This window comes from Aotus nancymaae, unplaced genomic scaffold (genome assembly GCF_030222135.1).
Source record: "Aotus nancymaae isolate 86718 unplaced genomic scaffold, 86718_ANA_hifiasm-v0.15.2.pri h1tg000040l, whole genome shotgun sequence".
Lineage (NCBI taxonomy): Eukaryota > Metazoa > Chordata > Mammalia > Primates > Aotidae > Aotus > Aotus nancymaae.
Genome location: NW_026988454.1, coordinates 82,717,259 through 82,742,960, shown reverse-complemented (window position 1 = coordinate 82,742,960; position 25,702 = coordinate 82,717,259). Strand labels below are relative to the sequence as shown.

Genomic DNA, 25,702 nt, shown 5'->3' with positions numbered 1-25,702 from the left:
ACCCGGCGATCCCTTTACTGGGTATATACCCAAAGGATTATAAATCATTCTACTGTAAAGACACATGCACATGTATGTTAATTGCAGCACTGTTCACAATAGCAAAGACTTGGAACCAACCCAAATGCCCATCAATGATAGACTGGATAAAGAAAATGTGGCACACATACAGCATCAGTTACTGTGCAGCCTTAAAAAGGGATGAATTCATGTCCTTTGCAGGTACATGGATGAAACTGGAAACCATCATTCTCAGCAAACTAACACAGGAACAGAAAACCAAACACTGCATTTTCTCACTCATAAGTGGGAGCCGTACAATGAGAACACATGGGCACAGGAAGGGGAACATCACACACCATCGCCTGTTATGGGCGAGGGGTTAGGGGAGGGATAGCATTAGGAGAAATACCTAATATAGATGATGGGTTGATGGGTGCAGCAAACCACCATGGCAGTGTATACCTATGTAACAAACCTGCACGTTCTGCACATATACCCCGGAACTTAAAGTATAATAACTAAAAAAAAAGCGTATCATCCAGGCATGGTGGCTAGCACCTGTAATCCCAGCACTTTGAGATGCCAAGGCAGATGGATTGCTTGAGCTCAGGAGTTCAAGACCAGCCTGGGCTACACAGCGAAAACCTGTCTCTACAAAAAAAATTAGCCAGGCCTGGTGGTCCGTGCCTGTGGTCCCAGCTACTTGGGAGGCTGAGGCAGGAGAATTGCTTGAGCCCAAGAGGTAGAGAGGTTGCAGTGAGCCGAGATAGAACCACTGTACTACAGCCCGGGTGACAGAGCAAGGCTCTGTCTCAAAAAAAAAAAAAGAAGAAAGAAAAGAAAAAGGAGCCTATTGACTTTATTTTTAATTCTGTTTATTGTATTTTTGAATATGTAATGCACTCACATGATTCAAGAAGTGCCCTTACCATAGTTCTGCCTCCCATCTACTGTTTTCCTCTCCTTTGCATACACCAAGGATATGTTTTGTTGTTGTTGTTGTTGTTGTGACTCTCTCCAAATTATCTTTATGTATGATAAGCAGATTGAATATATTTTCTTATTTTCCTAACTTTGTATCCAAATGGTATCATATTATGTCAATATCCCTATTAATATGATCAATAGATGTTTATTAAAAGAATGAGCATACTGATAAAAGAAAGATCTTCCTACTAGTTCTTTCTTTATTCCTACTAGATCTTTCTTTATTACAGGATATCCTCCTGTGCCTCTGCTCAGCAGAGGTAAACTAGATTTGGGTCATAATTAAAGATCCTTACCAAGAAAGGGCTGCGTGCTGTTAGATCACAACACCAGCCTTCTAAATGACTCTGACCTCTCCGAAAATAGAGGTTCTTATCAAAGTAAATAGTTTAACCAGTGTTATGAGAAGATACTAATTTGATTGGCCATGAAGCCAACTAAATGATAGAATTAGTTACCAAGAGAAGACATCAGATTTTTTTTCAGGGAGGAAAGTATCTCCTGTGACTAAAATGATTCAGATGTAAGTATGCTTAAGAGTGAAAAACAGTCTCCTCCATTTCTATGACTCAGTTTTTGAAAAGAGTTATAAAAGTAGACTAGGAGAATTTTTAAAGGTAACCCAGATTATTTAAGTAGAAGTTCTGTTCGTACTAGCACTTCTTGTATTAAAAAAAGACTCAGGGGAAAAAAAAAACTACTAATTTTGCAGAATCCAGAAACTTCTGACAGATTCAAATCTATTGATATCAGGCAAGAAGTAATCATATGAGACAATATTTTTTTTCTTAGAAACAAATTACCTGAGATAATTTTAAAAAATTTGTGAACCTCTTAGATAAAAACTAATTGTTGAAATGATAAGTGAGATTTCTTAAACTGTTGACTATATTGTTCACTGAACATATATATCAGTGCACAATAAAAAAATAAATTTATGTTCTTTGAATTTATAAGATAAAACAAATAATCACAGCTGTAACAGCAAAGACAGATAAAACTGACTGGATGAAAGTAGGTGACTAAGCAGGGGCATCAGTGATCCTTTGCGAACTGTAATGACCAGATTTGTATCTGGAAGTTGATAAAGCTCATTTTGAAGTATAATTTAAATGGTTTTTAGGCCCACTATTTTGTTAGGAAACATTAACTCCAGCAATGGATTGCCAAGAAAAATAGGACTATGTTTCATGAGAGACAAATCTAATTTTGGCTTTGTTGCTAGAGAGCTGTGGATTTCATTCAAGTCCTTTGACCTCTGGTTTTCGGCCTTTATTAGGAGATCAGGTGATAATTTGCTGTATATTGTTAAAATTCCTTTCAGCTATAAAATTATTTTGGTAAAATGAGGAAAAGGAAAATGATTATTATTTTGGGATGAATGAGTGAAGTAGAGTTAATTATGGAATTTTTGGTGATTAATAATTGGAACACAAAACATTTGAAAGCTTTGATTTTGAATATGTTAGTTTCTTTTGTATGAAACAAGATGATGTCAGCTTAACAAATATCTTTCAATTTGACTACTTGAATTTTTTTTGTTAGCTTATTCCTTTTATTTCTTGAAATTTTGACAACTTGCTGAGGTGTTTATTTTGACTACAGTGGTTATAACACTTGTAGTTATTAGAATATAATATAGCTTTCTGAGTTGACTGCCACCCTGAAATAAAATGTTAATTTTTCTTCCTGGGTTTGTAACACTAATAATTAACATGTATACATGCAAAAATCTGAACGTATTTTAAACTTGTAATAACGATCATTTTATGCATTGAACTCAGTAAAAGGGAAAGATAATATATCTTTCTTTGAGTTGTTAATGTGTGTGTTTCATTTATGAAGTATAATCTAATAAATTCTGGTTAATTTGGACTAATTTAAATGATAACCTGGATGAAACTTGGTGTTTACATATGCTCTGTATAGCAATTAACCAAGATATTAGAAAAAGGTGACCAAAGAATTAGAAAAAATCCAAATGAAATGAGAGACAAACATCTGAAGAAATACGGTCTGGCAGTCTTCAGAGTTGAAACTTACTTGTTTAAAACAAAAGCCATTTTTGTATTAGCCTTATTTCTCTCCTCAGGCCTTAGAAGAAAGCCCTTCAAAAAAGAAGGGCTGTCATCTTGAAATCAGTAATATGGACTGACGTTCTCCTTGACATTAAAGTATTTTTATTTGACTTTTTTTCCTAAATTACTATACAGACTATCGTGAGGAGGAAAAGAAAGTCTTAAATGGTAAGTCTATAAATTTATAATAAATGAATGATATTCACATGCTTATGAACAGTATTGCTTCACAGAATTGTCTGGGACATTTATAATTTTTTTTTTTTAATATGAAAGATAGCTTTACTGGCCCAAACTTACGAGTCTTTCATAGGGCTTTACAGGCCCCTTATTCTAGCCATTACTCTTACAATCGTGCTTTCTGATGTCATCCTAAATATATGTTATCACCCCTCAGCTTGAATACTTGTAGTGATTAGGAATTTCATCCTCAGAAACAAGACAAAACCAAGTCAGTTTTCTTAGGTGTGAGCTCACCTCCAGCGTTTGCATACACATTAATCTACAATTTTCTGAGCTGAGTGATGCTGTTTTCCTCATCCATTCTGGATGACTTGCAAATAATGACTGACACTTCCTCTACCCCACCAAAAAGCTTGGGGTGATGGTCAATACTGACATAAAATGCATGGTGTTAACTCTGACTGAACTGTATTGATGTACATTTAGAAACAGTTTTTTTTCTTTTGATTGCAAAAGAAAGTTAGAGAAATGCAAGTAACAAGCTAGATTGCCAGATCAGTTACCTTTTTCTTTGTTAACTGAAGGAAATAGTCTATATTGTAGACTAATTCATGCAATTTATGGTACCTGAAGTTGTTCATTGGATAATATAATACTCCATTAAACGAAGGACTGATCTTTGGTTTCGCCTGATTCTTGACTCTTCTGTGACACTACAGAAACAACCATTGCTTAATGACTAATTATTGATGGAGTGGGCATTTCCTTTCCACCACATATGGCCTCCAGAACCTTTACTTTTCTGTTGCCTTCTTTGGATGCACTGCATTTGACTAATTTCTCAGTTAAAGGTGGCATTAAGTATGGAATACAGCACTCCACAAGTGATGTGGTTAGCCCTGTTACCTCTTGTAACCTGGACCCTGGACCCTATAAGATTGGAACACATCTACATATATATTTATTAGCTGCCTTTTCCTTTGTGCTCATTTAAGTCTATGTGGTAAGTCTGTATTTGCAAATGTGATCTGCCTGCATTCTATGTTACCATTCCAATAGCTGCTTAAAATACTGAATGGGTTGGACTACTTTCCTATTCCACTAGAGACCTGATCCCTTCAAATTGATGGCATTCAGTCAGTCAATCAACACTTATGGAAGAGAGAACATTCATTCAATCCACCTTGCATTATTTATTTTATTTCACTCCACGTTCACCCCCTATTTTTTCAACTTATTCAAAATAATATTATGTAAGGTTTGGGGTTTTTTGTTGTTGTTTTTAGTTAGTTTTAAATAAGACACACTCCATGTATTACTATATTATTCTGCTTTAATAAGATATATCTTAATGATACTATATAGTTTTTTAGAATGTTTGATTATTGTCTCATTTGGTCACCCATGAGATTGCAGGGAGCATTTCATTGCTAGTAATAGCTTCAGTTTGAACAAGAGGAAACAGTGGCTTGCATAAGATCAATTTTCTGGTCCTAATTAAGTCATACAAGATCCGTATTGACTTAAAATTTATGAATTCTATTGAGAGATTTTTCTTACAGAAATTCTTAGATTTTGATGCATTTGATTTTTATTTATATAAGAGACTTCCAAAAGAGAAATTACATTAATCTCTTAGTGAAATCTTTGAGTGTTTCTTAAATAATTTAATAAAATTATTTTGTCTTGCTCTTACCATTTCAGAAAAAATACATTTAATTCTTGTAGTCCTCTTTCGTTTTACCTGTAGTTTTGTAACAGAGCGTTCTTCTTTTAGTGGCCAGTGCTAATTATTAGTTCACAGCTCTGACATTGTTGTCACATCTCTGAGATTTCCTTTGTTTATCTGAAAATAATGTTCTGCACAGTTATGTGGGAAGAAAGGGAAGCTGAATGAATAAGGCCTGGACTCAGGGCTTTTAGTCCATTCCGAAAAATATGATTGTTTTACATTTTGCTTACACTTGATCTTGTCTTTAAACAAAAGGTTTGTGTCTAAAAAGAATCTTGGAAACCTGTAAACTGTCTTAACCCAAAGGTGTCTCCCAACTCTTAAATTTGTGTAAAATACCGTGATTTCTGATTTGGGAACCCAAGACTCAGCAGATATTAACCATTAATTTTTTTTCCTGCATAGTTTGAGAAATAGTAATATAATTCATGCAATGATTTTCAGATGTCATTTGGCAGCAGTACTTCTTTTTTCCAAACTAAATCTTACCATGTACAAACAATGCACTCCTATTGTAGGAGGAAAATACTTAATGTTTGCAATATCTTGAGTTATTCCATGTCCCAGAGTTTTCTGAAATGATTTTTAAATCGTAGCTTTAGTGGGCTTTTAAAATGCATCATACGCACAAGAATGCATACCCACAAGAGTGAGTAAAATGGGGAAAGACAGAAGACTACATGTTGGTGAGGTTGTAGAGCAGCTGGAGCTTTCAAACACTTTTACTGTAGTAAAAGTGTAAATTGGTGCAACCACTTTGGAGAGCTGTTCAATAGTGTCTACTAAAACACCCTTCCTACTAACCAAAAATGTAGTTATGTGTTCTTTAAGGATGTGCATTTACGGGCCAGGTGTGGTGGCTGACGCCTGTAATACCAGCACTTTGGGAGGCCAAGGTGAGCAGATCACCTGAGATTAGGAGTTCAAGACCAGCCTGGCCAGCATGGTGAAACCCCGTCTCCACTAAAAATACAAAAATTAGCCGGGCATGGTGGGGCGTACCTGTAGTCCCAGCTATTCAGGAGTCTAAGGTGGGAGAATCACATGAACCCAGGAGGTGGAGGTTGCTGTAAGCTGAGATCGTGTCACTGCACTCCAGCCTGCATAAGAGAGCAAGAGTTGGTCTCAAAAAAAAAAAAAAATACGCATGTACATGTAAAAGAATATATCAACACTGTGTATAATACCTCCAAAGTGGAAACAACCTGAATGTTCATCAGCAGGAGAATGAATAAATTGTGAACTATTCATATAATGTAATACTACTCAGTTACAAAAAGGACCAAACTACTGATGAATTGAATAACCTGGATAAAATTCCAGAAAGCCCAGATTTGATTTATTGCTGATTGTCAATCATGCTTATTTTACATAAGAACTGTAATGTCTAGAATGTTGGACAAAAAGCCAGACTAAAAGAGAACATATCTTATCATTCTGCTTATATAAAGATCAAACACAGGCAAAACCATGGTGTTAGTAGTCAGAATACATGTTACTCTTGAGGCAGGGATGGTAATTGAAAGGGGGCATGAAGAGAGTGCTGTCTGCAAGGGTATGTTTCACTTTATCTTGGCCTTTTGGCTAAGATCAAGTGAAAATATATTGAGTAGTATATTTGTGATTTGTATCCTTTTATGAATTTATGTAATATTTCAATAAGAAGTTAATTAAAAAGATAAAAAATTAAAAATACTTTGTAGATGAACTATAGCTATTTTTCTTTGTGAAGGCATGCTTCCCAAGAGCCAGGTGACAGATACGCTTGCCAAAGAAGGTCCTAGTTATCCAAGGTATGCATTGTTATTTAAAATTTTTAAAGTTAAGTCAGTTCTATACAAAAATGTACACATTTAAAAAATAAAGTAACTCTGGATTTTATTTATTGCTTACTATTAGTCATGCATCTTTGACACAAGAACTGTAGTGCCTCATTTATTAGATTTTGTTGGTGAATGAGCTGTTCCATAAATGTGAATTTTAAATATAACTAAAGTTTTATCCATTTTAAATACCCATACTTTAAAAAACTATTTTAAAATATTTTTCTGATTATAAAAAAATACATTAATGGTAGAAAACTTAGAAAATATAGAGAAATACAAAAGAAAGTAATAAAATCAGTTGTAATCTCACCATCCTTAGATATATACTATTATTTATTTTTTCCAGTTTGATTAATATAATACCTACTTCCATATTATTCTATTTTATAATGTTGGTATGACAGTATATTCTATGTGCATTTTCCTATGCCATTAAATATTCTGTGAAAGCCTTTTTTCTCTGCATTCCATCATATGACCCTGCCATAATGTATTTAAATATTCTATTTTTTATATCTAGTTCATTTTTATCAATTTTTAATGGAAATTTTTCAAAATATATTGCCCAATAGTTGTCTTAAACAGTTAATAGTAACTTAAGCAAGACATACATGTTTTGTTCATGACACTTAAAATACCTTCAGATGTGTTCTCTGTAGTTCTCTCTCTTACCCCTTTTCTCCCCACCACCAGTCTATATTATTCTAACAGCAGCATCCTGCTATATTTGTTAAATTATTTCATCCACAGTTTTAAGTTAGGGACTAAGGATGCCTCCTGTAGATTGGCCTATATGTAGGTAGTAAGTGCAAAAAGAGTATCAAATTGATCAATAGCTATAACAAAACAGAAGACTTAGTTTCATTTTAAGTTTTACTGTGCACCCATTAAACAACCTTGGTGAATTCATTTCTTCAGTACTAATATATGTGTGACAGGGAGGAGTGAAGATAATAAACATGTACATTTTTTCATGCTCCTTAACAAAATATGTTGTTTTGTTTTTGCTCTGATAAAAGAAGATTTTAGTAAAGAGATGTGTAGCCTTTATAAAAAAGTGTCTTGTTAAGGATACTTTGTTTTTATTCAAGTGGGAATACATGGAAGTATAGATATTTTAAATTTAGAAATAGTTGTCAGCAGTATAATAAAGAATGTAACATGGTAAGACCATTGTTAATTTAGAAAAAAGCTTAACCTAGAGAAATACAGATATGTCTCACTATAAATTTTAAACATGTAATGATTAATATGTGTTAATGCACATGATTGTCAATATAATTATTCATCCTTTTCCTTATATTTTACAGCTATGATTGGTTCCAAACAGACTCTCTAGTCACCATTGCCATATATACTAAACAGAAGGTAAATATGTCTTTATCAGAAAAAGAAGTAAATAATAAATGCTAATTTATGTACCAGGTCTTTTTCTAAGCACGCTTTTATATTATTTACTTCTCACTACAATTCTTTGGGGTAGATATTATTGTTATCCCTTTCATAGAAAAGGTTAAGTAATTCACCCAAAGTCACACACTGAGTGGGCAGAGCTGGCATTTGGAACTCAGGCAGACTGGTTCCAGACCATATGCTCTTGACAGCCATTGCTATAGCCTCTCAAAAATGAGAGTAGGAAGTATTTTATGTGTTTATCTGTGTGTGTGTGTATGTGTGTTTGTTTAAAGCATGGATAACAAAAAATGAATCTTAGTTAACTTCACCATAAGAACAAATTTTCCGGACATAAGCTGGAATTGGAGAAAGTATTTTGCTGTTGCATAGTATGTTTAAACCACTAATGGTGTTCAGATGCCCATTAGAAATTGAAGTTAGGGAGATAATTCACTCACCATTGAAACTAAAGTTACAGAGACAATTCATTCACTAAGTATTTATGTAACTTGCTTTATATAGAACATAGTCTTAGATATCAGGGATCTAATGATGGGCCAGATATATAGAGATCTGGCTTTCAAAGGGCTTACAGTCCAACTGTAAATAAATATGCAGACAATTTATAATATCTCTAAGCACATCCTCCAGCAACTGTTGAGGTTCCCATACTTTGAGGTATATGTAGATTTAAAGACAAGTTCTGACTGCTAGGAATTTTCGAGAATTCATGCTACTTCTGTAGCAGCAGAACCACGTCTGAACCAGTGGGTTCCTCTGACTCTTGCAGCATGATTTGGCCATTCTGCAGAGTAGATCAGCCTCTGCCTGAAAAAAGCCAAGAGGGCCAGCAGTGCTACTTATCCTGCTTTCCACTCCCTCTTGATATTATCTCTTTACACAGTTCAAAACCCAGAGCACAGGCTCTAGGGAGGTCTACTCCCACTGGTAATATCAGTGGGGCATAAAGGATGGATGGCTAAGGGAAAAGGAAAGGAATAATATATTCAGTGAGTAATATAAATAATATATATCTTACACCAAGGCTATGTAGAAATTAGAGACATCTAAAAATATGTTAGTGAATTGATTTTTTTTTGTAAGCTGAGGTCAAACGGTTATGTAATTTGCCCAGGACCACATTAGTGGAAAGATAAAGATGAACAACAAATATCTTAGTTCCTAGTCTGATTGTAATTTTCTGGGGAGGTGGGGTTACATATTGCTTATTCAAAAAATATTTATTGAGCACTTGCTAGGTGCCAAACAATGTTTTAAAGATAATCCCTTAACCTTAGAGCTTAGATATTAGTGGATAAGGTAGATATTAAACAGAGACAAATATGTGGTAATTAAAATTTTGATATGTGTATTGAAGAAATACTGGGTCATAAGAGAGAAAAACAGAAGTAACATTTGTTTAGCTTGGAGGTTCAATAAAGAAGCACCATATGAATGTCCACAGATCACCTTAAAAGTTTAGTTGTAGAAGTTTGGGGGAAATTTTTACTTTCTAATCTTTCTATTTTTGCTTTCTGTTTCAGGATATCAATTTAGACTCAATAATAGTTGATCATCAGGATGATTCCTTTAGAGCAGAAATAATTATTAAGGATTGTTTATATCTTATACATATTGGTGAGTACTTTATTATTAATGAAAGCACTCCGATTTTCTTTAAATATGGCAATAACTTGGTCTACAGTCCAGGTAACTGTAATATTTTATCTACCATTATCATTTTGGTTTGTCATTTTTGATCAGTTTTTTTCCTGTAATTTCTTTACACTAATAAAAGTACTAGCAAGTGGTGGTGTGACCTCACCTTTCCAAGTTTAAGCAACTAGATGCAATAAAAATCAATAATATAAAATATTTGTTGGCCCAGCTTTGTAAAATCTCTCATACCTGACACCTACAAGCGAGTCTTCCAAGGCCTGTTGGTCACATGCTTCTACTGACTGTCCTTCGCTAGATGGCCCATTCCACTGGCCTGTTCCTTGCCAGCTCTGCCATAGGAAGTCAATGGCTGCAGCAAAGCAGCGTGGACTACAGATTTGTGTTGTATCCCCCAGCTGTCTGTCCTTCATGGCTAAAGACCAACTTTGTATTTTTTTAATCAGGACAGAGAAAAAGGTAGTAGAAACCAGGGATCCCTACACATGCACACTTACTTAAAAAAATTAAATATTCCACAGTTAAAAATACAAAACTTTTGGTTGCTAATATTGCATTGAAAGGACTGAAATAATGCAAAATTGTAAATTCTAGATAAACATACGAACACAGTGAAATTTACAGCAGACATTTGTAAGCATATTTCTTACATCACCCCCTTCTGGAATATAAGTTCCAAAGGGGCAGGAATTTTTCTGTTTTATTAAATGTTGTGTCCATAACACCTAGAAAGTACCTGTCACATACAGATGCTTAATAATTTTTTTTTCAATAACTGAATGGATATTCAACTTTGGAGAACAATAAGAAAAGTTAAGCTAGACCCAGGCCTGGCCTATGTACATACGTACAAGCATGTGCGTGCGCGCACGCGCGCACACACACACACACACACACACAGAGGCTTGCATGCTTCAGGTGCTGCCTCTCCCTAGCCTACTCCTCTCTTGGTTTATAGGAGTCCCAGTGTGGAACCATCCATGCTTGGACTAGTGTGGGTTACCCACTTGTGGGCAATTGAGTATTTACTCTTTAGTTAATAGGGAGAAAAATGAAATGATTGAAAAATGTACATTTAAATAATTTGATTGTTTTGTGTACAATTTCTTTGGTCTCTCAGAACACGTTTTATTTGTCTTGAGGGATTTGAAATAATTCATAAAAGAGCCATTTAAATGACATATGCTGTTCAAAAACTGTATTAATTGAAGTTCTATTTTAATTAAATAATTAAATAAATTTTTCTATTCTAGGGCTAAGCCATGAGGTTCAGGAAGATTTTTCTGGTAAGCTACCAAAAACCAGAATTTATTATGTATATACATACATAAACACGTACCTACAGAGAGAGAGAGAAGGATAAGAAAAAATGGAAAAATTAGCATTTGTTTTATTTTTCATATGTATATTTTCATGTTGCAAAACAAAGATGTGATGTTTTCTCTTTTTTTTTTAACCTTTAAGTTCAGGGATGCATGTGCAGGTTGTGCAGGTTTGTTACATAGGTAAATGTGTGTCATGGGGGTTTATTGTACAGTTACAAACAAATACATTAATTTTTAAATATAATCCTCTGGTTTCAGGTTTTTGCCCGTTTTTTTGTCCCCGTTATTCCTTTTTTGTGTGTGAGATGGGGTCTCACTCTGTCACCCAGGTTGGACTGTAGCAGCGCAATCTTGGCTCACTGCAACCTCTGCCTCCCAGGCTCAAGCGCTCCTCCCACCTCAGCCTCCTAAGTAACTGGGATCACAGCGCGCACACCACTACACCTGGCTAATTTTTTTTGTAGAGACAGGGTTTCACCATGTTGCCCAGGCTGGACCCCCTTATCCTTTTGATCTCTTTAAACTTTTTTTCTCCTTTAAAAAAAAATTCTGTCTGCTTTTTATTCTTCCTTCCTCATATCTGCCCTACTCTTGACATGCAGCTTGTAGAAATATACTATAATAGACAAATTTTCTTTCATCTATATACTTAAATGTTTAATGTTGACAGAGCATACTAAATTATGAATATTGCTGCATGTAAACATGGAGCAGGGTTTTATGCATGTTACCATATTAACAATAGAAGACTGATTATAGGATGGTGTTTTCTTGTTTTCAAGTACTGTCAGCGTATCTTACACTGGTCCAATGTTTCCTCATTTCCATATATCATAGTAGACTCTAAATTATATAGATCAGGCTCTTTAAAGACAAAGACCATGTTTTTATTTTGGTTAAGCTTCAAATCAGTGCTCATCAAATTGAATTCATTTGACTCATCTATCTTTAAAAGTTGTTAAATTGTTACTGGGTTTTGTGTTTACAGTGAGGGAGAGCAGAACATTGTCTCTGAAGAAAAATTATATATAAAAGCATGTTCAATTCATAAAATTTAAATCAGCATATGAAATCATGTATTTTATTATTATACCCACATATTGTAAACATTTTAATTATTCAAAAAATAAAAAGATAATCTAAAATATTTATATCAAAGATTTACATGCATTTCATCAGTTTACCGTTAACTAGGAACTCATTCTCATCAGGCTATTCTTGTGTTTATTAGGCTTAGGATTAGTCTACTGAATTTACTCATAAGAATCCTTCAAATTCTCACTAAGAAATGTTAAAAAAAAAATGTAATTTGCTTTTGTGGGGGCATTCAATAGCTAATTTGTACATCTCAGCTTTTTTTTTTTTAAGCTTTGTGTCAATTAGTTGCCATGGCTATATTTGAGCTTGTTTGAAAACCAGCAATACATAGTAGTTTGGCCCTTCGAAAGAAGTTAATCTGAATCTGTTAATAAAATAAATTAAGCATCTGGGCACAGAGACTCATTCCTGTAATCCCAGCACTTGGGAGGCTGAGGCAGGCAGATAACATGAGGTTGGGAGTTCGAGATCAGGCTGACCAATGTGGAGAAACTCAACCTCTACTAAAAATACAAAACTAGCCAGGCGTGGTGGTGCATGCCTGTAATCCCAGCTACTTGGGAGATTGAAGCAGGCGAATTGCTTAAACCTGGGAGGCAGAGATTGCAGTGAGCTGAGACTGCTCCATTGTATTCCACCCTGGGCAGCAAGAGCGAAACGCTGTCTCAAAAAAAATAAAATAAAAAATAAATAAAAATAAGCTGTCTTTAGTACCATATAAAGCATAAAGAATTATGATTGTGATTGAATGTGTAAACAAAATCTTATTTATCCAGCTAATAATCGGTACTATTCATATTAGATCAGGACACTTGTACTGTGTGAGAAATACTGGTTTTAAAATAAAACCCTGTATTTAGTATTGATGAGTACAAATGGAGTTTATCTTCTTTTCAGTGCGAGTTATTGAAAGTGTGGGAAAAATAGAGATTGTTCTAAAGAAAAAAGAGAATACTTCTTGGAACTTTCTTGGCCATCCCCTGGAGAATCATCATTCACTTATTCCAAGGAAAGATACGGGTATGCTGTATTCTTTTATAATGTTAATTTCATATTCATGAAATTGTTGTTAGCTGCATGTTTGTACCAGAGTTTGGAAGGCTACTTTGAAATGAGCTGAAAGGTCCTTGTATCTACTTCTAGGGAGTTTGAAAGGGACATCGTGTCTGTTATCCTTTTTTTTTTCCCATAAAAGTTAAATTTCAGACTCTAATATTTAGGCATAGCAAACTCATTACATAATGATACCTGAATGGTGAAGCCCACTTGTGCTTAGACTGTTGATCAACCATTTACTATTTCAGTTCCTCTTTTTTGAAAGATAACAAAACTTTAAGTTTATGCTTTGTATGTCTGATATTTTTCCTATTAAGGAAGACATGTTTACTATTTTTCTACTTAATTAAAACAGTTTCTTAGTTTACTTCTTATTAGTCTGCTCTCATGTTGCTATAAAGAAATGCCTGAGACTGGATAATTTATAAAGAAAAGAGGTTTAATTGGCTCATGATTCCACAAGCTGTACAGGAAGCATGGTGCTGACATTTGCCTGGTTTCTGGGGAAGCCTCAGGAAACTTACAATCATAGCAGAAAGTGAAGGGAAAACAGGCACATCTTACATGGCTAGGGTAAGAGGAGGAGAGAGATGAAGGAGGCGCTGCACACTTTTAAACAACCAGATCTTGTGAGAACTCTGTCAGGAGAAAAACACCAAGAGGGTGGTCCTAAACCATTCATGAAGGATCCACCCTTAGGCTCCAGTCACCTCCTACCAGGCCCCACCTCCAACACTGGGGATTACAAATCAAGCTGAGATTTGGGTGGGGACACAGATCCAAACCATATCTTTTCTAAAAGATGATACCATTCATTTCCTTTCATTTTTAAAAAGCTTTTTACCTAATTTTAGCATATATATAGAAAAGGGTGCAATTAGAAGTGCTCTACTTGATATTTTGCAAAGTGAACACATCCTGTATTTTTTCTTTGGAAACTGGTAATATTTGTTCCTTGTTCTAAGTGTTTTGGAATTTCACAATGATGTGCCAGAACATGGATCATTTTTCATCATTTATGCTGGGTGTACATTTTTTGTGCTAATCTTTTCAATATGGAAACTTATGACCTTCAGGTCTTGGAAATTACTGTTGGTTTTACTTCTTCCCATGGTCTGTTTTACTTTCTACATATTGAACTTCCTCAATTAGTCTTCTAATTATCTTATCTGTTCTCTCTTATTTTCAGTTTCGTCCTTTTGTTCTACTTTCTGGGAGATGTCTTCAGCTGTGTCTTCTAGCTCTTCTGTTGAGTTACTCATTTCTACTCATATTTTTAACTTCTATAACTCCTTTGATTTCTTTTCTTTTGTTTTAGCATCTTATTCTTATTAACTTACCTTTTAAAGAATGACTGATAATGTTTTCTTCTCACTGTATAACTTCTGTGTCCTTGAAGTTTGTTGTTTGTTATGGTGTCTTTAATATTAAATGCTTTCTTTGAATGTTTCCTAATCTTTTACTATCTGCTCATATTTCAGGGTGGGACTGTAAAACTAATTGGAAACTGTGCATGTGGGTGTGGCTTGTCAACAGTTATAGTCACTATATGGCTGGAACATTTCTTTGGGAAAAGTCCAATGCCAAGAGTCCCTAGAGTGAACAATCTTCTTCTACCTTGTACCCAGCATTTCAGAAGCCATGTGGGGAAGAAGGCTGGGCCTAGCTTCTGGTATATCTGTAAGCGTCATTTCATTTTCTTTCTTTCTTTCTTTTTTTTTTTTTTTGGCTTAGAATGTGATATTAGTCTACTAGGACTGCAGTAACAAACTACTGCAGACTGAGTGTCTTTTGCAGAGTTGATCTCTCCTGAGACTTCTCCCTTTAGCTTGTAGATTGCCTCTTTTTTCCGTTTCTCTATATGGACTTCCTTCTGTGTGTTTGTGTCCTAATGTCCTCTTTTGATAAAAATACCTGTCACGGTGAATTATAGCCAGCTTAATTACCTTTTAAATTAAGACCCTATTTCCAATTATAGTCATATTCTGAGGTGTTGGGTGTTATAACTTTAACATATATGTTTGGTGAGGGGACACGATTCAGTCTATAGCATAGATCCAATCCAAAGACCCTTTCTTTACCCTCTAGAAAGCAGACTTCTTATATTTTGTTGATATGGGAAAGTGTCAGTCATGTGGCTGTACTAAGTTAGGGGAGGACATCAGGGGAATGGGAAGACCTATCCAAGCTTCTTAAATGAACTTTTATTGAGAAGGTAATTTTAATTCTACCTTGACTCTGATGCCACAGATACTTGGTCCTGCCAGTTTCTGAGCCTTAAAGGAATTTTGTATTATAAGCGTGTTGGTTCTTGGCTTTCTACACTTCTGGCTTACCATTTAGCTATCTTGGGTCTGTTGAGTCATTTACCAGTCTTCTCTCTGCCTTATCAGCTCCTAAAGTTTGTTGCTTTTGTCTCTGTTTTCTATTCTTTCTGTCTGGGCTTTTGCCTTAATAAACAACAAAGCACACATACAAAAACCCTCTTTGTTGTTATTTTAGGGGATTCAAAAGGAACTAACTGCATGTATTCAGTCTATCATCTTTAAATTTATAGAATTATCGTACATATTTAAAATTATTGCATGAGATAGGAAGAATCAAACTTTTTCCCAGTCTTACTGCTCAGCTCAGAACACTAAAATGTAAGATTTTTTCTCACCAACAACCAACTCTACAGCAACTCCAACTGTCTGTCCTACAATTTAACTCAAATCTGATACATCCTGGAGTTTAGGGTAGACCCCACAGGTCAAAGGCTTAATCCCACAAGACTGCCCCTTACTTCACACACCAGTTGCAAATTCCAGGTTGTGACCTATGCTTCTGACCAGCCACCTATAAATCAGGGTTATCACAACCTCCTTCTTGGGCTCAAAAATTTGCTAGGTTGGCTCACAAAACTCTGGGAAACATTTAAGTTTATCAATTTATTATAAAGGATAAAGGATACAGATAAATAGTTGGATGGAAGAAATGCATAGGCAAACTATGTGAAGAGGGGTGCAGAGCTTCCATGACCTCAGTGATTGCATTACCCTTCAAACACCTTCATGTGTTCAGCTTTCCACAAGCTCTTCAAACCATTTCTTTTTAGGTTTTTATGGGGGCTTTATTATGTATATGTGATTGATTACATCATTGACCATTGGTGAGCAGCTCAACTTTCAGCCTCTCCTGTCCCCAGAGGTCTGGGAAGGGGGCTTTGGGTTCCAATCTTCTAATCACATGGTTGGTTTCCCAGGCAGCCAGCTCCCATCTTGAGGCTTTCCAGGAGCCTACCAGGAGTCTACCCATTAAGACAAAAGATGCCCCTAGCACCCAGGAAATTTCAGGGATTTAGGAGTTCTGTTTAAGGCCCTCATAGTACTTAGGAAATTACAAAAAGTTTTAAGAGCTCAATGTCAGGAACCAGGGTTGAAGACCCAAATATTAGAACAGAAGATTATTGTAGTGTCTCTGTTTACAATGATTTTAGGAGTTCTGTGTCAGGAACCAGGTACATAGACCAGTAAGTATTTCTTTTTAATTCACAATTATGAAAATATATTTGTAGACAGTTTTCAGAAAAGTTTGAGGCAGCCTTATTTTGAGTATACATTGTGTGTAGAAGACTATTTTAGGCACTGTGGAATGAAACAAAGAGCATGAGAAATTTAGTTTCCCAAGTGGAAGACAGAACATAAGCAAACATGAGATTGAAGAATACTTTTATAAGGAAACAGCCCAACAAGGACAAGTTACACGATACAAACTAACCATGTTTTGTGGTAGTCCCAAGTGAATAGACACAGATGAATATGGTCTTGAATGACTGCCTCAAAGAAGTGAATTTGAAGTAGTATTTTCAAAGTGAGGTTCATAGCTTTTAGAAAAAAAAACAGAAAACTATGTGGGACTTTCCAGGTAGAGCTACAGATCATTACTGGTTGCATATTGTGCCAGGCATTTTGCTGAGTGGAGGGAGAGAAAAATGTAAGTAGCGTATAGGAAAGTTCAAATGCGTTCATTTTACCAGAGCAAGAGTCTGGATTTTTTGGTATTAGGTAGGGAGAGAGGACATAGAGAAATAGATCTAAGGTGAGAGAAGAGAGATCCAAGATGACTGATCACTAGCAGCTCGGGATTGTAGCTCCCAGAGAAAGCACACAGAACGAGAGGACGCCACACTTTCAGACAAATTTTTGTTACCCATGGACCAGAAGATTCCCAGCGGAGGAGCCCCACGGGTCGCCAGTGCGACTCTTGTGGCCAGTGTGGCGGTTTTGCCGGCACCTCAGTGCGGCAGTTCTTGGTGCAGAGTAAACGGGACTGGGTCCCCTTTTGGTCGACGTTTGGAGCTCCGGGAAGGCAGAGTCACCCATTTACATGATTGAAGAAGGGACTCAAGAGGGAAGACAGACCAGAGATTCCCAGGCAGAAAAGCACCACGCATCTTAATGCCGTTGTTTTGGCTGGCGCAGTGGGTTGCTCAGATTTCGGCGCTGGGAATCAATAAGTTGGACGTCCACTCAGAGACCTAATTTGAAAGTAGGCAATTACAAAGACGACAGGTGGATGAACTCACAATGATGGGAAGAAACCAGCGTAAAAAGGCTGAGAATACCCAAGATCAGAATGCCTCTCCTACAGGGGATCACAGTTCCTCATCAACAAGAGAACAAGGCCTGATGGAGAATAAGTGCGTTCCATTAACAGATTTAGGCTTCAGAAAGTGGATAATAAGGAACTTTAGTGAGCTAAAAGAACATGTTCTAGCCCAATGTAAAGAAACTAAGAACCTTGAAAAAAGGTTTGACGAAATGCTAACGAGAATAGACAACTTAGAGAGGAATATAAGTGAATTAATGGAACTGAAGAATACAATACGAGAACTTCACGAAGTATGCACAGGTTTTAACAGTTGAATTGATCAAGCAGAAGAAAGGATATCAGAGGTCGAAGACCAACTTAATGAGATGAAACGAGAAGACAAGATTAGAGAAGAAAGAGTAAAAAGGAATGAGCAAAGTCTCCCAGAAATGTGGGACTATGTGAAAAGACCTAATTTATGATTGATAGGTATACCTGAATGTCATGAAGATAATGAATCCAAGTTGGAAAATATTCTTCAGGATATTATTCAGGAAAACTTTCCTAATCTAGTAAGGCAGGACAGTACTCAACACCAGTTAATCCAGAGAACACCACAAAGATATTCCTCAAGTAGAGCAACTCCAAGACACATAATCGCTAGATTCACTAGAGTTGAAATAAAGGAGAAAATTCTAAGGGCAGCTAGAGAGAAAGGTCACGTTACCCATAAAGGGAAGCCTATCAGACTCACAGCAGATCTCTCATCAGAAACCCTACAAACTAGAAGAGAGTGGAGGTCAATATTCAATATCCTCAAAGAAAAGAATTTTCAACCCAGAATCTCATATCCTGCCAAACTAAGCTTCATAAGCGAAGGAAAAATAAAATTTTTCTCGAACAAGCAAGCACTCAGAGATTTCACTCAGAGATTTCATCACCACCAGGCCTGCTTTACAAGAGCTTCTGAAAGAAGCACTACAAACAGAAAGGAACAACCAGTATCAGTCATCCCAAAAACTTAATAAAACATAAAGAGTATCTCCATAATGAAGAATCTACATCAACTAATGGGCAGAATAGCCAGCTAGCATTAAATGACAATATTGAACTCACAAATATTAATATTAATTCTAAATCTAAATGGATTAAATGCCCCAATCAAAGACACAGACAGGTAAATTGAATAAAAAGTTAAAACCCATCAGTACGCTGTATCCAGATCTATTTCACAAGCAATGACATACAAAGACTCAAAACAAAGGGATGGAGGAAGATTCACCAATTAAATGGAGAGGAAAAAAAAAAACAGGAGTTGTAACTTTCGTCTCTCACAAAATAGACTTTAATAGTAATAAAGACTAAAAGAAACAAAGAAGGACATTACATAATGGTAAAAGGATCAATGCAACAATAGGAGTTAATGATTATAAATATATATGCACCCAATACAGGAGCACCCAGATACATAAGACAAGTTCTTAATGACTTATAAAGAGACCTGGACTCCTGCACAATAATAGTGGGAGATTTTGACACCACATTGTTAATATTTGACGGATCAGCAACATAGAAAATTAATAGGGACATCTATGATTTGAACTTAGACCTGGAATAAGTAAACTTAGTGAATATTTATAGAATTCTCCACCCCAGGTCCACAGAACATACATTTTTCTCAGTATCATATTACACCTATTTTGAAACTGACTACATAATTGGAAGTAAATCACTCATTTCACAGACTTAAATGAAATATTGATTGGCTGTTTGTTATTTTCTTCCCTTATTCCTTCCTGTCTCCGTTGTTAAGCACAATTATCGGCATTAAAGTGGTTTTTGATACCTATTTTTAGATTGCATTCCAGCCCGGGCAATAGAGCAAGAATCCTGTTCTCTCTCCCCCTTTTTCTTTCTCTTTCTTTCTTTCTCTCATTAAAAAAAAAAGAGAGAGAGAGAAATAATAGTGTGATATAGCAGATCAGAAAAGAACAGAAAAGGGACAATGCACATGAAGAGAGATATTTTTAGAGTGAAATATCTTTCCCTGAAATTATCTGACTTATCTAGTGACTGAAAAATCATAGCAAACCAGATAAAAGCCAAGTCCAAGAAATAAATGATACTAAGAACCAAGGCTGACCTCCACTTGGAATTACTAGTTAGAACGACCATCATTCAAATATTCTAATTTCTTGAGGCTCTTCATTCATTCTTTTATTTCTGCTGTAAACTTTTTCTTGAATCCTGAACCACCATTTAAAAAAAGAAAGGTTTAGCTTTCTTGGTTAAAATTGGAGCTATAATGTATTTTTCAGTGAAGGAAGTTTTCCACTTTGGAAAATGACTTGGAGTTTAGGAGATATTTTTATTTCACTGCATTAGCAAAGATAATTTCATCTTTCTCCTTTCTTCTCCTTAAATCCTGACAAAAGCTGTAGGTTATTTTATTCACTAGAAAATCCAAATGCTTACATCAGCAATGTATTATAATTAACTTGCTTTGAATAGCCTCAAAGATTTATAGCCAATCATGTGGTTCCTAGATTTTTCAATATGTACTACTGTAATTATTGACTTTATGATAATAGCATGCTGGCTCCATCTTACTAGTTTCTTAGCTAAAATAATTTGTTTGAAAACAAGCATATAAGTTGAAAAACTTTTAATATAATGTTTTCTCATGTCAAATCTAGAATATACTTACATTAAGGCTTCATATATAGTAAAGAACATCAATCAGAGAAGAAAAACTTTCATTTTTCCCTTCAGTCTGAATGTAATAGGTCAGTTTTAAAGTGTATGAATTGAACCAATATAATTTATAAGTGTGATAGTTCAAATTAATTTTTTTCTTTCCGGAAATGAAGATTATGAGTGAGTTGCTGTGGGGTGTGTGTGGGAGGAAGAGGCAGGAGAGAGAAAGAGATGGCTGAGGAACTTCTCTATTAAGGGTCAGAAATCAATAAATAATTGAATTGCTATTTCTACATCTAAGGTAACATTAGCATTTTATCTTAATTGATATTGCCTTTAATATGGAGACTTGGATCACCAAACAAAGCTAATTTTAAAGATTTGGCAACAAATAACCCAGTCAATTAGTCTTAGGAAACAAGATTCTAAAAAAAAAATTGTGTTACATTTTTGATATGTCATCAGCCACTTACAGGCATATGTTGGAGATATTGAAGGTTAGGTTCCAGACCATCGCCATAGAGTATCGCCATAAAGCAAGTCACGCAATTTTTTTGGTTTTCCAGTGTATGTAAAAGTTACGTTTACATTGTGCATTATTAAGTGCAATAGCATTATGTCTAAAAAACAACTTAGACATTTTAATTAAAAAATAATATATTGCTAAAAATGCTAACAATCATCTGAGTCTTCAGCGAATCATAATCTTTTTGCTAGTGGAGAGTCCTGCCTCAATGTTGATGGTTGCTGATTGATCAGGGTAGTGGTTGCTGAAGGTTGGGGTGGCTGTGGCAATTTCTTATGAAAAAGTGAAGTTTGCCACATCAATTGACCATTCCTTTTACAAAAGATTTCTCTGATAGCGTTTTATCTACAGTAGAACTGCTTTCAAAATTGGAGTCAGTCCTCTCAAACTCTGTTGCTGTTTTATCAACGGAGTTTATGTAACATTTTAAATTCTCTGTTGTCATTTCAACAACATTCACAGCATCTTTACCAGGAGTAGATTCCATCTCAAGAACACACTTTCCTTGCTCATCCCTAAGAAGCAACTCCTCATCTGTTCAAGTTTTATCATGACATTCCAGCAATCCAGTTACATCTTCAGGCTCCACTTCTAATTCTAATTCTTTTCCTATATTTCCACCACATCTGCAGTGACTTCCTTCACTGGAGTCTTGAACCCTTCAAAGCCATCCATGAGAGTTGGAATCACCTTCCAAATTCCTGTTAATATTGCTATTTTGATTGCCTCCCATAAATCTCAAATGTTTTTAATGGCATCTGGAATGGTGAGTCTTCTATATTTGAAGCCCACTGTTGAGACTTACTATGTGGAAAGAAAGATTCCTTTCAAATTATTACCAATCATTGACAATGCACCTAGTTACCCAAGAACTCTGGTGGAGCTACGCGTCATGAAGGCTTCTTTCCTTAAACCTCATAAATCAACATAAATCAACCTCTTCTAGCTTCCAACTTTTCTTCTGCAACTTCCTCACTTCTCTAAGCCCTTCTAGAATTGAAGACAGTTAGGACCTTGCTCTGGATCAGGTTTTTGGCTTAAGGCAATGTTCTGGCTGGTTTCATCTGCAGACCACTCAGACTTTCTGCATATCACCAATAAGGCTATTTCACTTTCTTATGTGATTCATGTCCTCACTAAAGTAGCACTTTTAATTTCCTTCAAGAGCTTTTCCATTGCATCCATAACTTGGCTACAGTGATTGACTACTACTGATAATTACTAATCACTTTCTAAACAAGGCCTACTGAGTTGGGACAGGAAACCCTAATAGTTTCTTACTCCATCCCACATCTTTTCTGGCTGCGCTGAAATGTTGGATAAGCTTTTTAACCTCTATAAGCTTCTGTTTCCAGCAGGGAAAATAAGAGCAAGTGCTTTAAAAGTGTACTAAGTGCAAGAAAGAGAAGCCAGTTGAAGGCAGTGGGGACTTCTAGTCCAGTCTTCTCTTTCTCTTCTATCTCCCATTAAAGAATTTGCCTGTGTTTTCTATTTTTGCCTTGTGAAATTCTATTTTTTAGAAGGGAAAGTACAGTTTTTTTTTTTTAACATTAAGAAAAGAGTATGCCCAAATAGTCGTATTATCCTCAGTATTTCAGCCTTACCCTGAATATCTCAATATTAATTGTATGTGTTTAATTCAAATAGATTAGGCATTTGGGACAGTAATATTTCTGTCTTATGTTTTTGTTTTACTATCTTTATTTTCAGTTTCTCATTTCTCGTATAATTATCTGTGCTTAGAAAGCCAAAAACCCAACAGTTAAATAATGGCATTGTGCGGACTGAAGTAGTCAGTGCCATCTGCTTTATACTTTTTTTTCTCATATGCTGCAGTTCCCATCTGTCTGAGCTATCTTTCTCCTTGATGCAATTGAAACATGAAAACTTCCTTAAATCTTTGTTAAAACTCTTAGAACCTATAGTTAGGATGTTCTTTTGAAATTATAGTCTTTTATGGGTAAGATATTGAAATTATCTCAGTAGTGTTAAATAACAAGAATGCTATGTCAACTCTCTAACAAGGAAAGTCAGTAAATCACTGTAACCCAGGTTTCCTTGTGTTTTAAATATGGTTATAGAGTTGCATACTTACTATAGCGAACTTTTCTAGCAAATACTAGAGTAGAAATTGTCAGTCCAGAAGGTGAGCATTTTCATCCAGCCACAAAGTTATCAAGATGATATGCACTAGATTTTATTAGAGGAAAACACTATGGCCCTTGGACCTGGGCAAGAGGGGCACCTTCCCTGGGTTCCACACTTGGAGAGCCCTATGTGACTGTCTCCAGCTACTCCCCTCCCACAAGGTGAGGAGTATTGCAAGGCCGTGAAGTATCCACCTGGAGCTCATTCTCTTTCTTTCAACTTCACACTCCAGGTATCTAGAGTGTGGAACTCTCTGCCCAAATGTCCCAAATCTACTTCTATCCAAGGAGTGGCCAGGGCTGTTTATGTGGAAAGCTAGTGCATGAGCTTAAACCTATAGGTTAATGTATCCACACCCATTTGAGCCCTTAGTCAGTGTCAGAGAGCCAAGAACAAGAAGACAAGGTAGACAGGCAGTGGGAGTTCAGGTCTTATTCCTCTGTCATCTCACTTATACTCTGAGGAGTTTAATAATCCTGAATTTGAACCTAGCCTTCTAGGACCCCGTGAAGGTATATATTTCAAGATAGAGCATAGAACATACTTTGACAATTATTTGTCAGATTTATAACTGCCATGTATTTATAGGTATATAGTATGTGGGTCTCTAGTTGTATTCTTACTGTGGGATGTAGAAAGGGTCTGGAAAAAGAAATAAAGAGATCATTTGCACCTTCATTTCTCCTTGTGCATGGGCCTATGTCTTTTGACCCTTTGGTTAGTCCAGTACTTGTTAGGCCTTCCAGGATAACTTTAGGGTGGGCTCTTAGCCATAATCTGGTACAAGCCTGTGCCCTGGCACTAGAGTGAGATGACCTCTAGTGGTACTCCAAGATCTTTGCATGAAATGATGTACTTTAAGCTTATGTACTTACTGCTACCATGATAGCAGGTGGAAAATTGAGTAACTGATCTGTGGGAAGCAAAAGGGAGAAGGGAAGTTGGATTCAAATGTGGCTAAAATGTTTTCTTAAGATTATATGTGAATTTCAGTTTCCTACTAAGCACTGATTATTAGCTGTTGGCCCTTCACTTTCTAAGATCTGGAGAAAATATTTCTGCACCTACTTGAATATTTTTGGGTTAAAAAAAGAATAACTAGAATAAGAAATGTGGTATCAGGGTTCATTCCTTTATATCTATGTAAATACTATTTAAGGAGAGAGGAAATAAGTTAATGTCTTCATATTACTCTGATATGCAGTTTATGTTCAAAGAGAATTTACAAGTGAAACTCAAAATTCTTTCAGAACTTCTATAATAAATTCTTCTAATTCAAATGGTATTATTTACTCTGTTTACAAACAATATTTTCTGAGCTTGGGATATTAATTTCAAATTTTTCTAGTATTTATTGAAATATTTGATTCCTTTTATCTACTTGTATATTATTACCATAGTCCTAATACTAGCATCTTCAGCTTTTCACTTGAATTAATTTTCCAGATACCAAAATCTACACCTTCAAGCATAGACGTTTTTGTTTCTATCATTTTTAAAATGTTATCTGATCATATCTGTAATACATACATAGAAAGATAGAGACACAAGAATGTATATTTCTCTTGCCTTTGTCAAAGAGATCTTCTAAAATTGTTTAATAGTGCTACTATTGTTAAGCCTTAAAGGCTTTAGTTTCAGGACTTTTCCATTGTGTAAGAAAAGACTTGAGAATGTACGGTGGCTCACAACTATAATCTTAGTGCTTTGGGAAGCCGAGCCAGGTGGATTGCTTGAGTCCAGGAATTTGACACCAGCCTGGGAGACATGATGAAACCCTATGTCTTAAAAAAAAAAAATAAATAAATAAGACTTTTCGAATGCAAATTTATTCATTATCAAATAAAATTAGGTTATTTTTTAGAACATAATTGTTTAATATGCTAATAACAGATATGAGGGAATAACACTCATTAAGTTCATTTTTCAAATTATAGAAGTATTTACAGGTCTTGGACAACAAATATCTTAGGAAATAAAATGGAAAATTTAATCTTATTGATGAATTTTTTAAATGTGTAGGCATTTTAGTGAAATTGAAGCTTTCTAGAAAACAAAAGCTGAGTGTATGCTTTCTCTTAGTGGTTTAGTATTACTTCTTATTAATTTATGTATCAGTAAGAGAAAATGAATCACTTTTTAGGTTTGTACTACAGAAAGTGCCAGTTAATTTCCAAGGAAGATGTTACTCATGATACGAGGCTTTTCTGTTTGATGCTGCCACCAAGCACTCATCTTCAAGTGCCCATTGGGCAACATGTTTACCTCAAGCTACCTATTACAGGTAAGGTAAATAGAGGCTTTGGGACATGTTTTCCTCTTTTATAAGCAGTTCAAAATCAGTACTATTCTCCCTAGAAAAGAACCATTTAAGTTATTAATAAATGTTTCCAGGCAGC

At 35.5% G+C, this 25,702-nt stretch overlaps 1 protein-coding gene across 4 annotated transcripts in view; it reads left to right on the top strand.

Annotated features, from left to right (window-relative positions):
* The window catches only part of LOC105728440 (cytochrome b5 reductase 4), a 122,935-nt gene that overhangs the window by 55,799 nt on the left and 41,434 nt on the right, over positions 1 to 25,702 (top strand). For 3 of the 4 annotated variants that reach the window (XR_001110023.3, XM_064360879.1, XM_012468815.3), the window contains exons 5-11: positions 3,204 to 3,236; positions 6,716 to 6,776; positions 8,120 to 8,177; positions 9,749 to 9,842; positions 11,135 to 11,167; positions 13,202 to 13,324; positions 25,447 to 25,587. Coding sequence is in view for 3 of the 4 variants with exons in the window: in XM_064360879.1 (XP_064216949.1) it covers positions 3,204 to 3,236; positions 6,716 to 6,776; positions 8,120 to 8,177; positions 9,749 to 9,842; positions 11,135 to 11,167; positions 13,202 to 13,324; positions 25,447 to 25,587 (543 nt within the window). In the remaining variant the exon portion in view is untranslated. The remainder of the gene's footprint in view (positions 1 to 3,203; positions 3,237 to 6,715; positions 6,777 to 8,119; positions 8,178 to 9,748; positions 9,843 to 11,134; positions 11,168 to 13,201; positions 13,325 to 25,446; positions 25,588 to 25,702) is intronic. The other variant, XM_012468816.2, reaches the window with a different exon arrangement.